The 12,716-nt window shown below is 36.9% G+C and overlaps 1 protein-coding gene across 2 annotated transcripts; it reads right to left on the reverse strand.

The window, feature by feature from the left end:
- Positions 1–1,086: 1,086 nt before the first annotated feature.
- LOC128528445 (V-set domain-containing T-cell activation inhibitor 1) lies at positions 1,087–8,191 on the reverse strand. 2 transcript variants are annotated; one of them, XR_008360958.1, is made up of 5 exons: positions 8,076–8,191; positions 5,599–5,958; positions 4,400–4,678; positions 3,285–3,465; positions 1,087–3,117 (listed from the first exon to the last, which is right to left on the reverse strand). XR_008360958.1 is itself a non-coding variant. In XM_053501283.1 (4 exons), exons 1-4 carry the CDS (start codon positions 8,167–8,169, stop codon positions 3,362–3,364), a joined length of 837 nt encoding a protein of 278 aa, XP_053357258.1. In that variant the 5' UTR covers positions 8,170–8,191; the 3' UTR covers positions 3,250–3,361. The 2 variants fall into 2 exon arrangements, 1 of the variants encoding a protein (XP_053357258.1); XM_053501283.1 differs by lacking the exon at positions 1,087–3,117 and having other exon boundaries at positions 3,250–3,465.
- Positions 8,192–12,716: the final 4,525 nt, after the last annotated feature.

Consider the following 12,716-nt stretch of genomic DNA (forward strand, 5'->3'; position numbering starts at 1 on the left):
CAAAAATATAAACGCAACACCTTTGTTTTTGCTCCGATTTTTCATGAGATGGACTTAAAGATCTAAAATTCATTCCACATACACAATATTACCATTTCTCTCAAACATTGTTCACAAATCAGTCTAAATGTGTGATAGTGAGCACTTCTGCTTTGCTGAGATAATCCATCCCACCTCACAGGTGTGCCACATCAAGATGCTGATCTGACATCATGAGTAGTGCACAGGTGTACCTTATACTGCCCACAATGTTTGAGAGAAATGGTAATATTGTGTATCTGGAATGAATTTTAGATCTTTGAGTCCATCTCATGAAAAATCGGAGCAGAAACAAAGGTGTTGCGTTTATATTTTTGTTGGGTGTAGATGTAATTTATATAATGTAATCTAATGTAATTACATAGATGTGTAACATAGATGTTCAGAACAGTTTGGTCTAACATGACCTCTCTTAAATCCAAAAAGACTTTCAATCTGAAATCTCATGCATTAGTTGTCAAGCTTAACCGTACTAGCTTTAAGTCTGTCCCAGTTTGCTTTATAGATATTTGCATAATTTCGAATTTAAAGCAATTCAAGCCTTTATTTCAGCCAGGAAAGCAGCGAGGGGAACAACATGCTAAGTTTTAAAAAGTTTGTTTCATAATATTTGAGTATCTGATCACCATTTTTCTTCTTTTTCTTTTTTGTGGTGTTTTTTGTTTTTGTTTTTTGTTGTTTGTGGCAAAATTGCACATTTTAAGTCGAATAGGATAAAACTGACAAAAAGGAATAACATGCTTCATTGTTTATCAGACTTTATTAACTTTACTACAGAAATCATCTCTTAACATGGAGACATAAACAACTTATGAACATCTTATTGGAGTATTGCATATGAGTAGATACAGTATAGAATTTTAATCCCATTTTAATGAAAACAAATAACATTTATTTTTTTATAATAACAAATATTTATTCAGCAGATTAGACAAAATGGTTAAGAAATAATAATTAGATTTACAATTAAACAGGATCTTTTGCAAATAAATCATGGCTGAAGATTAAACTTGTGCATCCTGCATTTTTGCTTTTTACTTGTAAAAAAAAAAAAGCCTTTGATTTATTCATCCACTAAAGTCCATCAATGTGATGTTTGGGAATGACGATGGTTGGAAACATAACAGATTTAGTGACAGAGGAAATGAGCCTAAATAGTTGTCTTGTTTAAATGATTTAAATTCTCACAACATTACTGGGAAATCACTTGAGAGAAGGCAAAGTAAACTTGCAACTGAAACTTTAATGATCATGACCCTCTTGGTAAACACTACTGGCGAACACTCTAAAAACAACAACAAAAAAAAAAAGGCTAATTGGGTTTCTTCTTTTTCCAGATTTTCCCATGCTTCAATAACAGGGAAGTGAAGGCAGCTTGATTTTAACACTAATTTCATCTTTGCTATAACTTTTGACTGTACTGTACATGCACACATTTTCCCCCAAATATACCGTACCTCTTGTGCCCTTTTTTTTTTTTTTACCAAATCCATGCCCGCCCCCAAATAAATAAACATTATTAATGAACAAATAGTTTAAAATGTAAAATGACTAAAGAAAAGATTGCTACCATTGTAACATTTTTACCTGAAGTGATAAAGAAAAGCTACTTTTTTGTTACCTCGCTTTTGATGTTAATCACTGGCAAACATGACACAGTTCAACAAAGAGATATTGAATTATAGATTTCAAAGTTTGGGGCCAAGAGTTAAAGGATAAAATAAAGTACAATTGATTCTCTTAAAACCGGTAATTTTCAATTATTTATCATTAGGGGAGGTTAGCTAGTAAGTCTCGCGTTATTTCCTTATAGCTGACCAACATAATCCAACTTGTGCTACGTACATAAAGGAATAATAAGAATGCATTTGTGCGTTGTTATGTTCATCTCAAGCAGTAAAACCATTTTGTAAACTATTTCAGCAACCTTTATTATCCCAAACAGAGCAGCAAGCACCAGTGCCTAACTGGTTAATTGATTAATGAGGTTCCAATAATAATAATAATAATAATAATAAAATAATAATAATAATAATAAAAAGGTCTGTTATGTTGCATATTCATGCATCTTTAGCATAAAAAGGTTGAACCATGCACAGGAATTAAAGTGCTTATCTCTAAGGCACAAACAGTTCCCGTTATCATTACAACTTCTGACGTGATTCCCCTGAACATAGAACAGTCTGTACAAGCCGTTATGATCGGGCTTTGATGTCAATAAAGGCATTATGAGATTATTTGTACAGTAAAAAGTTTCATTTTAAAAAAATATCCTGGCATCCTTTCAGCATTTTATAAACAATGTAATCAGCGGAAAAAAGTGAAAGTATCCTTTAAAATCTTTTTCTTCAGAAGGTTTGTTCTACAAACTTACTTATTGTCTATACTACTGTATCCTGTATAGGTATTCACTGGAGGTGAAGGCGACAGTGCTAATCACGTGCCACCTGCTCTACATAGTAAAAAAGCAACAACAACAAAATATATTAAAATTTTTATATTTAAAAAAATTATATTTATATATCTTAAAACTATTGGCCTGTATCACGCACCAAAAAAACGACTAAGAAGATTTGAAATGAATGGAATTGGGTTGAGAACACTTTATTAAAACCTGGAAGGATAGTGGTGAATCTTCAACTTTGTGGAAGAAATGTAGTCAGGAAAAAATAAGGAATGGAGATCACTTAAAGACTTAAAAAACATAGTAAAAACATGCTGATCTTAAAAAAAAAAAAAAAAAAAAACACTTAAATTTGCTAGGGATCATAAAGATTGGACTTTGGAGTGATGGACCCTATTCCAGAGTGATGGGCGTGTCAGGGTAAGTGCATGAACCGATGCACCCATCATGCATAGTGGCCACGGTACAAGCCTCTGGAGACAGTGTTATGATCTGGGGTTGCTTCAGGAGGTCACGTCTAGATGAAGTCAGCTGACAACCGAAATGTACTGAATGACCAGGTTATCACATCTATGGAGTTTTTTCGTCCCTGATGGCACGGCCATATTCCAGGATTAAAGTTGTGAAACTGTAGTTCTGGGAGCATCAGGAACCATTTACACCAACACACTGCACTTTAATTAAGGGTACAGACGGTCAGTTAAATATTTTTTTGGCCAGGCAATGTAATAAAGAAAGGTGAGCAGCAGTTATCAGAAAGCTTGGTCTAGCAAAAAAAAAAAAAAAAAAAAAATTGCTAGATTAAATGAAACGAGATGCCATTGATAACTATTATATTTACCTGAAAATATAAACTGGATAGTTTATTGTATCTCAGTCCTTTCAAAGTCATTAGTTTACCAGTCTTCCAGTTTATCTCTACTTGCGATAGTACCGCCAAAACAAAACTGCAGCAATCAAGATGAGGAATAAACAAATCACTACAGCTAGGATGGCTGCCGTTAAGCAGGAGGTCTGTTCACCTGCAAGAAAAAAAATCAAAAAAAGAAAACAAAATAAGAATAAAAACTATTTTCATTTTAATGGAAGCAAGGGCTGACTTGCCAACATCATCATTTTTTTGTTAGTATATTTTAATATAGCACATCGTGTTTACAATTTGTTGTACCGTCCTATTAAAGGCATAACACAGTGTAATAAAATGTCACTTTGGATTATTAGGATTGACTGAGCATCTTAGAAATGGTCCAAAATAAAAAGGGAGACGTGAGTCGACCAGCATACAAATGTAAAAGGACTGAAAGTCTGATCCATGTCATCACAGTGACCATCTGTACAGACCCAAAGCAGACATGCCTTAGGTCATTTCCTCAGCAAGGGATAGGATAAGTATGATGTTAGAGGGGGGAATTTTATTTCAGTACCCCAAAAAATTTCGTTAAAAAGCATACCAGCCCACATAGGCATCATGGCTCTGTGGGAAAGGGTCACCTTCCCAGGGCTGTTAAATACATCTTTTTCCAACAGGGTACTGAATTACACCTATGTACACATAGCAGTTTGCTAGGAGGCTGCAGTCATGTAGGAGTGCCTTTGTCATCTGGAGTGGTTTTCAATTATAGGAAACTTCCAAAACATAACACCCCCAGTAAAAGCGAGGGCACAGGTGCACATGATTAGCTCGCAGCCACTAATATGACTCCCACAATAAGCTGGTGTAAACAGAATAAAGAGGCTCTCTCAGTCTGTGTAACGTGACCTTGATGTCTCTTGTATAAACACATACCCGCCATCAGAGGCACTACACATGGAAATTGCAATTTTGCTTGCATACCCTTCCAAAATAGATATAAGATGGTATTTTAAAATACATTTTACATTTCTATTGATATGAACTCAAAAAAAAAAAAAAAAAAAGCTTAAACATCGATAAATCGATATATCTAAAGTCCTTACCAGTGAAGCTAACAGGCCTGTGCAGGTATTGTTGCATTAGCTGGTTTTTGAGAGTGAAGGTGAAGTTGAGAGGAGTTTTTGGTGCTGTGTAACTACTTTTAATATAATAAAGTCCTGTTTCTTCATTCGGTTGAATTGAGGTCTGTATATGACTGCTGAGGTTTTTGCCATTTTCTCCTTTCCACGTCACCTCGGGTGCAGGGAATCCCTCTGTCTCATACTGCACCATAATGTCAGAGGAGTGTACATTGATGGTTAATCTTGGCTCTGTGTATAAAGCTGTGGGGGAAAAAAAAAACATTTTTTGGAGACAGGCGGGGGAGGGGGAGGGGTGAATTGTGAGTGGATAGGTGAATAAAATATCTGTGAGGTTCTAGGAAATCCTGGAAAACTTTTTGCTAATAAGACATTCTGACGTACCTTTATATAATTTGTATAAATGTCCACATTAACCTGTTGACTTGCTCCTTATCTAATTAGCCAATCATGTGGCAGAAGTATGCATGAAATGCTGATACAGAACACGAGGTTCAGTTAATCCTTACATTAAACATCAGAATGGAGCAAAATGTATTGCTGAGCTGGTAGAGCTATGAACCCTCGATAGAATGTCCATTTGATTCAATCCATAGCACTGAAGTTTATTGTCTGATGTGTCTCACATTTCTTACAGGTTTTGAATTATGCAATGCTGTGTAACATCTTACTGTGGAGGCCAATGTATCTATCTATTCCAGTATCTATTCTGTGGTTGGACCTTCAGTCAGTTCATTTACAGACTACAGTAACTCTTTACAACCATAGAAAAGCATCTCAGAATGCACAGGACATTGCGCCTTAAGGTGGACAGTCTGCAACTAACCAAGATCAGGAATCTGATGCTATAGTGGACAGAAACTCACCAAAACTAGATAGCTAAATATCAGAGAAATGTCACCTGGTTGCCTGGTTTGGGCAATTTAATGCTCACTACAGCATCAAATTCCTTTAAACTATGACAACTTCTGGCAAAACAGAAAGCTATAGATTTCAGAAGTCCAACCTAGCAGAAAATGTCAATATCTGACAATGTAAAGGGTTTTCCCAGACCACAACACATACAATAATGAAAATAATAAAAAAAAGCCATGCATGCACTAAATTATTCTTAAACCACTCGTACAGGTTCAAAATCAAGAAGATTAAAAGTCTGCGTTTACCTCCGTAGTCCAGTTGTAACGATGCTTTGTCGGTCCCCCTGGACGTGCTCACGGTGCAAAGGTAGCGCCCCGCATCCTTCACTCCTACGTTCTCTATCCTTACTGAAGCATTTCCTTTGCTTAGCTTATTCACAAACAGTGAAGTACGTTTCTGATATGCAGAATCCTGCAAATCCAGTTGGTCCCGCTCGTAATAGAAGCTATGAACCACGTGGTTATTCTCCACCCGCTGCCATGTCACCACCAGACTGGAAATGTTAGGGTTTGGTCCAAAGTCAGGTGAGAACACACAGCCCAGAACCACAGCGTGTCCTCGAGCGGCTACCAGACGGCTTGATGGCACCGTCACTCTTAGGATGTCTAAGAAGGAAGATGTGTTAGTTTGAATGAGTAGAGGTTTAAATAATAAGACTAAACAGGTGTTGTATTCATAAATGGCTTACAGTTGATGATGTTTTTTCACCTGCTTTATAAATAAACAACTGATGAAGACAGTTATCACCTTTTTATCACCAGATTAAGCTTTTAAATTCCATAAGCTCATAGCACCAGCCCAATCGATATACTTCATCAGTTAAATTATTCATATAATCATCTTTCATAAACACTAAATCCTGGTCAGGCTATCAGGTAATCTGTCCTGCCAACACTGGGTGTAATCCGTGCATGGATGGGGTGCCATCATTTGTTCATGGTGCATTCATTTTTTCACATTTAATATTCACTATTATTATTTTATTAATATATTATAGTATTATTCCCCAATAGCCCTAATAAAAAAAAAAAGAAAAATGCACTATTATAAAAATCTAAGCTCAAGGCAAATTCTTTTTCATTAAAAATAAAATAAAGAACCGCAAAAGGATTGTTATCTAGATGTGGGGAAATGAGCTCTCTGTGGGCTCCTCATATACTGTATATACTGTACTGTAAATACTCATGATATAAATCTTAGAAAGCATTTAATCTGAAAGCCAGAAAGAACCAAGATCTTTACAATACTGCTATTGAAACATCTTTAAACAAATAAAAAACAAAGCTTTTTAAAATCCTTTAAGTTTTTCATATACACAAAGCACTTTAATAAATTTATCACAACGCTCTCCTGGTTGTTTTTATCTTTTACATCCATGGCAAATATTTCTGCCTCTTTTTTCAGCTTCTTATCACCTGATACACTATGTATTGAGAATATTTTTTTGCAACAAAAAGAGACAATGTGTCAAATGATCGATTCTAGTTTTAGGTTTGCATTTCAATTTTCAGTAAACCATTTAATAATCCTGCTTTTCAGTGAGCTGTGATTCGTGAAGAAAATAGGACTGTAAACAACTTATCGTAGCATGGCTGAGAGACAAGACATCAACAAGATTGATTGATTTTCATGCCACATTTTTTTTTTAAATAGAAAAATAGAATTTGCTTTGTGGTCTTCGCACTTGGGTCTTCTCCCTCACTGTATCTCTTTCGCCTGTTCTCTTTCTTTCATTGTGCTGTCAACCAAAAGTTAACAACCAAATACAGAATGTATAATTTATAAGTCCTTTGGTATTTAAACCTTTTGCCATGAATTAAATCAAAATGTTGAATAGAAAGGAAGTTATCAGCAGTTATGTGCTAGATGCTAATCAGCTAACTTTTTAGCTTTAACGGAGGGTAGGTACATTAATATGCTATATTATAAACTATAGTCTATAATAAATAAAATAATAATGACTATAATAAATAACTATTATAAATAGATGAAACAATAGTTCTTTGACCTAACCCAAAAACAAAAAAAGTACTGTATATCCATTTATGGAAAAATCATTCCAATCATTCAGTTTACTGTCCATAGGTCTACTGTAAATATAGTATAGAACATATAGCATACATAATATAGTTGGATGTCACTGTATGTATTTATTATGCAAAAACAAACTAGAGATAGAGAGAGAAAGAGAGAGAAAGAGCGAGAGAGGGAGATTTGGTTGGTGTCTGAGCACGTGTCTTCTTTAGGCAAAAATATTCGGGCTTAAGCTTAACATTCTGTGATGATGTTCGCTGTAATTAGGTTCGGACTTAACTGTAACAGTAAAATGCTAAACTTAATTTTTAAAAGTGATGCATTATTATGTTCATCAGCTTTATGGGCTGCTAAGAATAAAGTTAGTAAGTAAAATAAGTAATTTCACTGTCACATAATTTCAATTTGAATAAAGTACGCATGTATGCATTATAAATGTGATAAACAGCCTCTGGGGGAAAAAAAATCTAATATCTTTCCTGCCTTAAAGTTTTTTTCTTTTGAAGAAGGTTATGTAAGCATTTCTGCATTCTAAGAGGTGTCTCTAAGAGGTGTCTAATCGTTCTCAGGAGTATTTTATAAGATGTTTTCCCTTGTCAATTCCTTGTGCCCAGTGTCAAGTTTATCACACACATTCCAAGGACTATCTTGTGAGAACCAGTACTGATCAATAGATGAGGTCACTTACCTGCATATGAGCAGCAGATGCTGAGGAAAAGAACGGTAGTGTGCAGTAATGCATACTGGCGGATTCCAGCCCTGTGGCGTTGTGCTGTATTCATTATTGTCCCTTCTGCACTGACTCCGCACATGTAGACAAACGGAGCATGGTTTAACAGACGAGATCTATAAATACCTACTCTCACTGCTCTTCAGTCCCTCCTACTAAAGGGGAGGTTCTGGTGGCTTTTCTCCGCTTGTTTTTCAAAACCTTCACTTGTGGTGTGCGTCAGTATGATTTATATAAAAAGACCTTATGTGGATATAGTTCTTCTCTACAAAAATCCACAAAAATCTGATTGGTCCTGTGTCACAGCCTTGACATTGTTACTGATTTTAATCCTGGTGCATAAAATGTCATGTGGTCACAGTTGTTTGGGTGTGTGAGAAAAAAGAAAAACAGCTTTTAAAAAATTCCCACTCTAGGGCACATTTGAACTAACTATTGTTGCTTTAATGTAGAATGGATTAGAATGCGTAGAATGCGTAGAGTCCAGTTTCCCAGATTCCTGTCTTTAAAAGCAGCCTGAAGACAGAATCAACCCTGGTATGGCAATTCCATTTTTAGATCTGCATAGTTACCATAACTGTGCAGTCTAAAAATGTCAGGAATACTTTTATAATTTAGGGTTATATAGATAGAGAAAACTGAAGCTGCTGTTATTATACCTTGGAACCTTGCATTGCGAGTGACCCGGTTTGTTCTGCAAGACGAGCAAAAAATTTTAAGTAAATTTGAACCGAGTACCAAGTATCATCGAGTAAACTGGTGTGTGTATGTGTGTGTATATATGTGAAAGTCCTCCTTCACAGCAGCCGCATCCCCCCAGAAGCCACCAGGATCTTGTGCATGTAATCTTGTTAGTTAACTTAAAAATAAATAGACAAGGAAAAAATGTCTCTTTCCTGTTGATCCCAGCCTATTCTGGTTTCGAGTAAATGAGAGAGCCGACAAGAAACCAAAAAAGTTGAAAGAAAAGTCAGAGAACAAAGATATCGTGCAGAGAAAGATAAAAACCATACTGGCACCATAAGTGGGATTTTGAGCCAAAAGCGAGACATTTGCATTTAACAAAGGACAAAGTAGATGTGATAGGGAAGGGGAAATTTAAAAAGGAGAATTCAAATTACAAGAATTGGACACAGTGACCTGAATAGCACTCTATCTATTTAACCGACTAGATAGATAAAACACATGCTTTATAGATAAAACACCCATGCAGGACTTTGTGAGAAATGATCCTTGACAATATTTTTGTCCTCACACTCTCCTGCTATTAAACTAAGACTGTCGAGGATGTTCTTCTCTCATGTAGGAAATACTGTATATGCACTAAAGGCTAGATAGAGTGACCCAGCTCCAAATCTTTTAAATGGGTATCAGGAAAGGAAGTATTTAATGTTTATTTTGGATAAGACTAGCCCAGAAAGTAGGCGGCACGGTGGTGTAGTGGTTAGCACTGTTGCCGTGCACCTCCAGGGTCTGGGTTTGATTCCCAGCCAGGCTTGATTCTTGTCTCTGTTTGCATGTTCTTCCCGTGTTTGGTGGGTTTCCTTCAGGTACTCTGGTTTTCCTCCCCAATTGCCTGTGTAAATGAGTGTGTGCCTAGAAAAAGAAGAAGGATTCATTTGATGTTTTTCACTGTAAAACTCGCGTTCTCGCGTAGATGGAAGAGCTCTGTTTATATTGTGTTTTCAGTTTTCTTTGATTTCCTTTTAAGTTTGAAATTAATAACACTATCTCCATAAACACTAGGGCTATTAGGGCTCTTTCAAACATTATAACATCTCGTAGTGCGGCTCTCCGTGTGAAAAACCGTGTGAATTCAACAGATTGGAATATGCTTAAAAAGAAGGAATGTACCAGTGAGCTCAGAAAACACCAAATGGCCTGGAAGACCCTTAAAGTGGTTTATTATAGAATTCTTTCCTTGATGAGGGAAAAAACCTCATGCCACCATCCAGTCAAATTAACAACAATTCTCAGAAAGAGGTGGGAGTATCATTTTCAAACTGACAGGCATAAATACACAGATGGTTTACCTGACTATGCAATAATAATAAGAAATACTTACTCATTATTGAGACATTGAGACAAAAAAACTACCTTCACAATCAAAATCACGCTCCTTTTACACAGTTTATGAGAGGGGGGGGGGGGGGTCTCCAGTCTCCTTCTTTGTACATTCATTTTGTTTGACCACATCAAAATTTTATTCCATTATAATCCAGTTTCTATCAATTAATTTTTCCATTATAATTACACCTTGTAATTTTTTACTCCTCCCTGCGCTTATAATTTTCCCATTATGATTCGTTTATAAATCTTTTTTCTTTGGTTTGTTCTTCATTTCTCAAGAGACCAGCCATGGGTAAGCATCTCCTTTGCACTATTTTACTTATTTGCCTTATTTTACCCAATTCAATGTTTCTTCTACATTTTGTTCTATTTTATAGCTAATTGCGACTTCTCCATTGATGACTTTATCCCTTTGGATGACTCGGACAGCGAGGGCAGTCCGGATCGTGTTTCTTCTGAGGACTACAACCTGACTGAACCCGTTATGGATCAGGTCTCCGTTGTTCATAAGACTGGCTCTGTGTCTCTGATTTTTTCCTATTGCTTGTTTGCTCGTACCAGCCTGCGCCCGTGGCGCTTTGCACATATGCTTTAGTGAAACCTGGAACCATATCCTGGTCCTTTGAAGTTGTTTCTGACTTGCTCCTGTCCTTTCTTCTTGCTATAATGGTATACTTACAGGCCTTTTTATGTTTCTGTCTTTATAAATATATGTTGATTAAAACATGCTTACATGAATATATGTTGATTAAAACATGCTTACACCGTTAGTGTGTTTGTGCACGCACACAATGTGTATGTGTGTGTGCGTGTGTGTGTGTGTGAAGCTACAGTAAGACGAGAAATGACTACATCCCTCTACTCGTCTTACACAGTAGCCCTCCCTCCTCTTTAATTTAAGAGAGGGGGAGGACTATTATGTGGGACGACTTTACCACACATGCAAACAAAAACACTGCTTTTATGCAAAACTTATTTAACAAGGAACCTCTCTAATGGCACTCGAGCGCGCGTACACTAACGGCATCACTGCTTTAAAATAAAAATAAAAAAAATAAAAAAAAGGTTGTGGCCACAATTTAGTATCTCGTGGCCTTGCATTATACTATTTTGTACCACACCTTAGTAAGTCATGGCCACACCATGGCATCTTGTTCCCCTGCCACAGGATATTTTTGTTTTATCAATGTCACCAGAGGGGCTCCATACTAGACTAATAAATGTGATGTACTTCAGACAGTAAGTAAGTGAGGGAAAACTTTACTCATTGAACCTCCACTCTAGCATCTAATAAATATAGAACACTTTCGTACAGTAAGTACCAGTCATAGACGGGACAAGAGTTTTTAAGGAATAGTTACAAGGTTAAAGCTAAAAGTGAGTGATATTATTTTTTCAGGCGTACACGTCTGTCTGACTTTCTGTACGGCAGAACTCTCTAATACAAAGAAATAAAAATGTATAAGCTTAAGTTTCTTACGCCTTGTTTACACTAAGTTGTACTTCTTTCGTTATCAGCCAAATACACTCCCTGTTCGGTAATCGGAGAGTGAATCACAGATGAGAAATCGGAAAAATTAAGGATTAACTATTTTCGAAGACTTAAATTTGTATTGACGGAAAAATCTTGAACCTGTTTCCAGGCATGGAAAGTGGTGGATCACAACGGCCCTCGACACATAGTACAGCTGTGAAGACTTAGATCATCCTGTTCCCTTCAAAACTTAAAGCTGTGCCTCCGAGTGGCGCAGTGGTAAAGTGCTCGCCCTATCATCCGGGGAGCGCTGGTTCGAACCTGTTTTCCTCTCACAGCCGGAGGCACAGAGAGAGCTGATTGGCCGAGCTCTCTCAGGGGGGAGGGATGAGAGGTACTTGCGCTCCCACATTAATCACGGCTCTACAGCCAATCAGGGGCATCTGTGAGCTCACGCACGCGGAAGGAGCGGCTAGCGCTTTCCTCCGAGTGTGTTACTCCGCCCCTAACGGTGCGTGAGCGAGCAGTTCGAAAAGATGCGGTCGGCTGACGTCACGCGGTTCGGAGGAAACACGTGATAGTCTTTGCCTTCCCGGCTGAATGGTAGTAGTAGCCTTAACGTGTGACGGGGAGGAATTGGCCACGACTAAATTGGGGAGAAAATTAGAAAAAAAAAAACAAAAAAAAAATGTGGGCAGCCAAAGGAAACACAGCAAAAAAAAAAAAGAAAGTCTGGGAACTTTTACAACACGCAGACAATGACAACTTGTTAGCTCGACGACGCGCAAGGGTAAGCATCTAAAAAAAAAGCACATCACTAGCTAACTTTTATCACTGTTGCAAAGCATATAATGAACTTAACTGCAAGTGTAACATTAAAATGCAGATTCTGTATATTACAGATCTTCTACAGCTGTAGAGGAGGAGGGCAGGGATGTCCGTGCAGGTCTGATGCGTTACTTGAATAGCTAACTATTCACGTAGCATGTTGTGTAAAGTGTATTATCAATAAATTTGTAAACAACATTTCAAACTTTACAATGTATTCCTTGTTT

Source organism: Clarias gariepinus, chromosome 8 (genome assembly GCF_024256425.1).
Source record: "Clarias gariepinus isolate MV-2021 ecotype Netherlands chromosome 8, CGAR_prim_01v2, whole genome shotgun sequence".
Classification (NCBI taxonomy): Eukaryota; Metazoa; Chordata; class Actinopteri; order Siluriformes; family Clariidae; genus Clarias; species Clarias gariepinus.

Coding starts and splice junctions, on each gene's coding strand:
- LOC128528445 (XM_053501283.1), bottom strand. CDS start 8,169: ATGAATACAGCACAACGCCACAGGGCTGGAATCCGCCAGTATGCATTA. Junction 5,959..8,075: donor CATCTGCTGCTCATATGCAG/GTAAGTGACCTC, acceptor CTTCCTTCTTAG/ACATCCTAAGAGTGACGGTG. Junction 4,679..5,598: donor GTTACAACTGGACTACGGAG/GTAAACGCAGAC, acceptor TTTCCCCCACAG/CTTTATACACAGAGCCAAGA.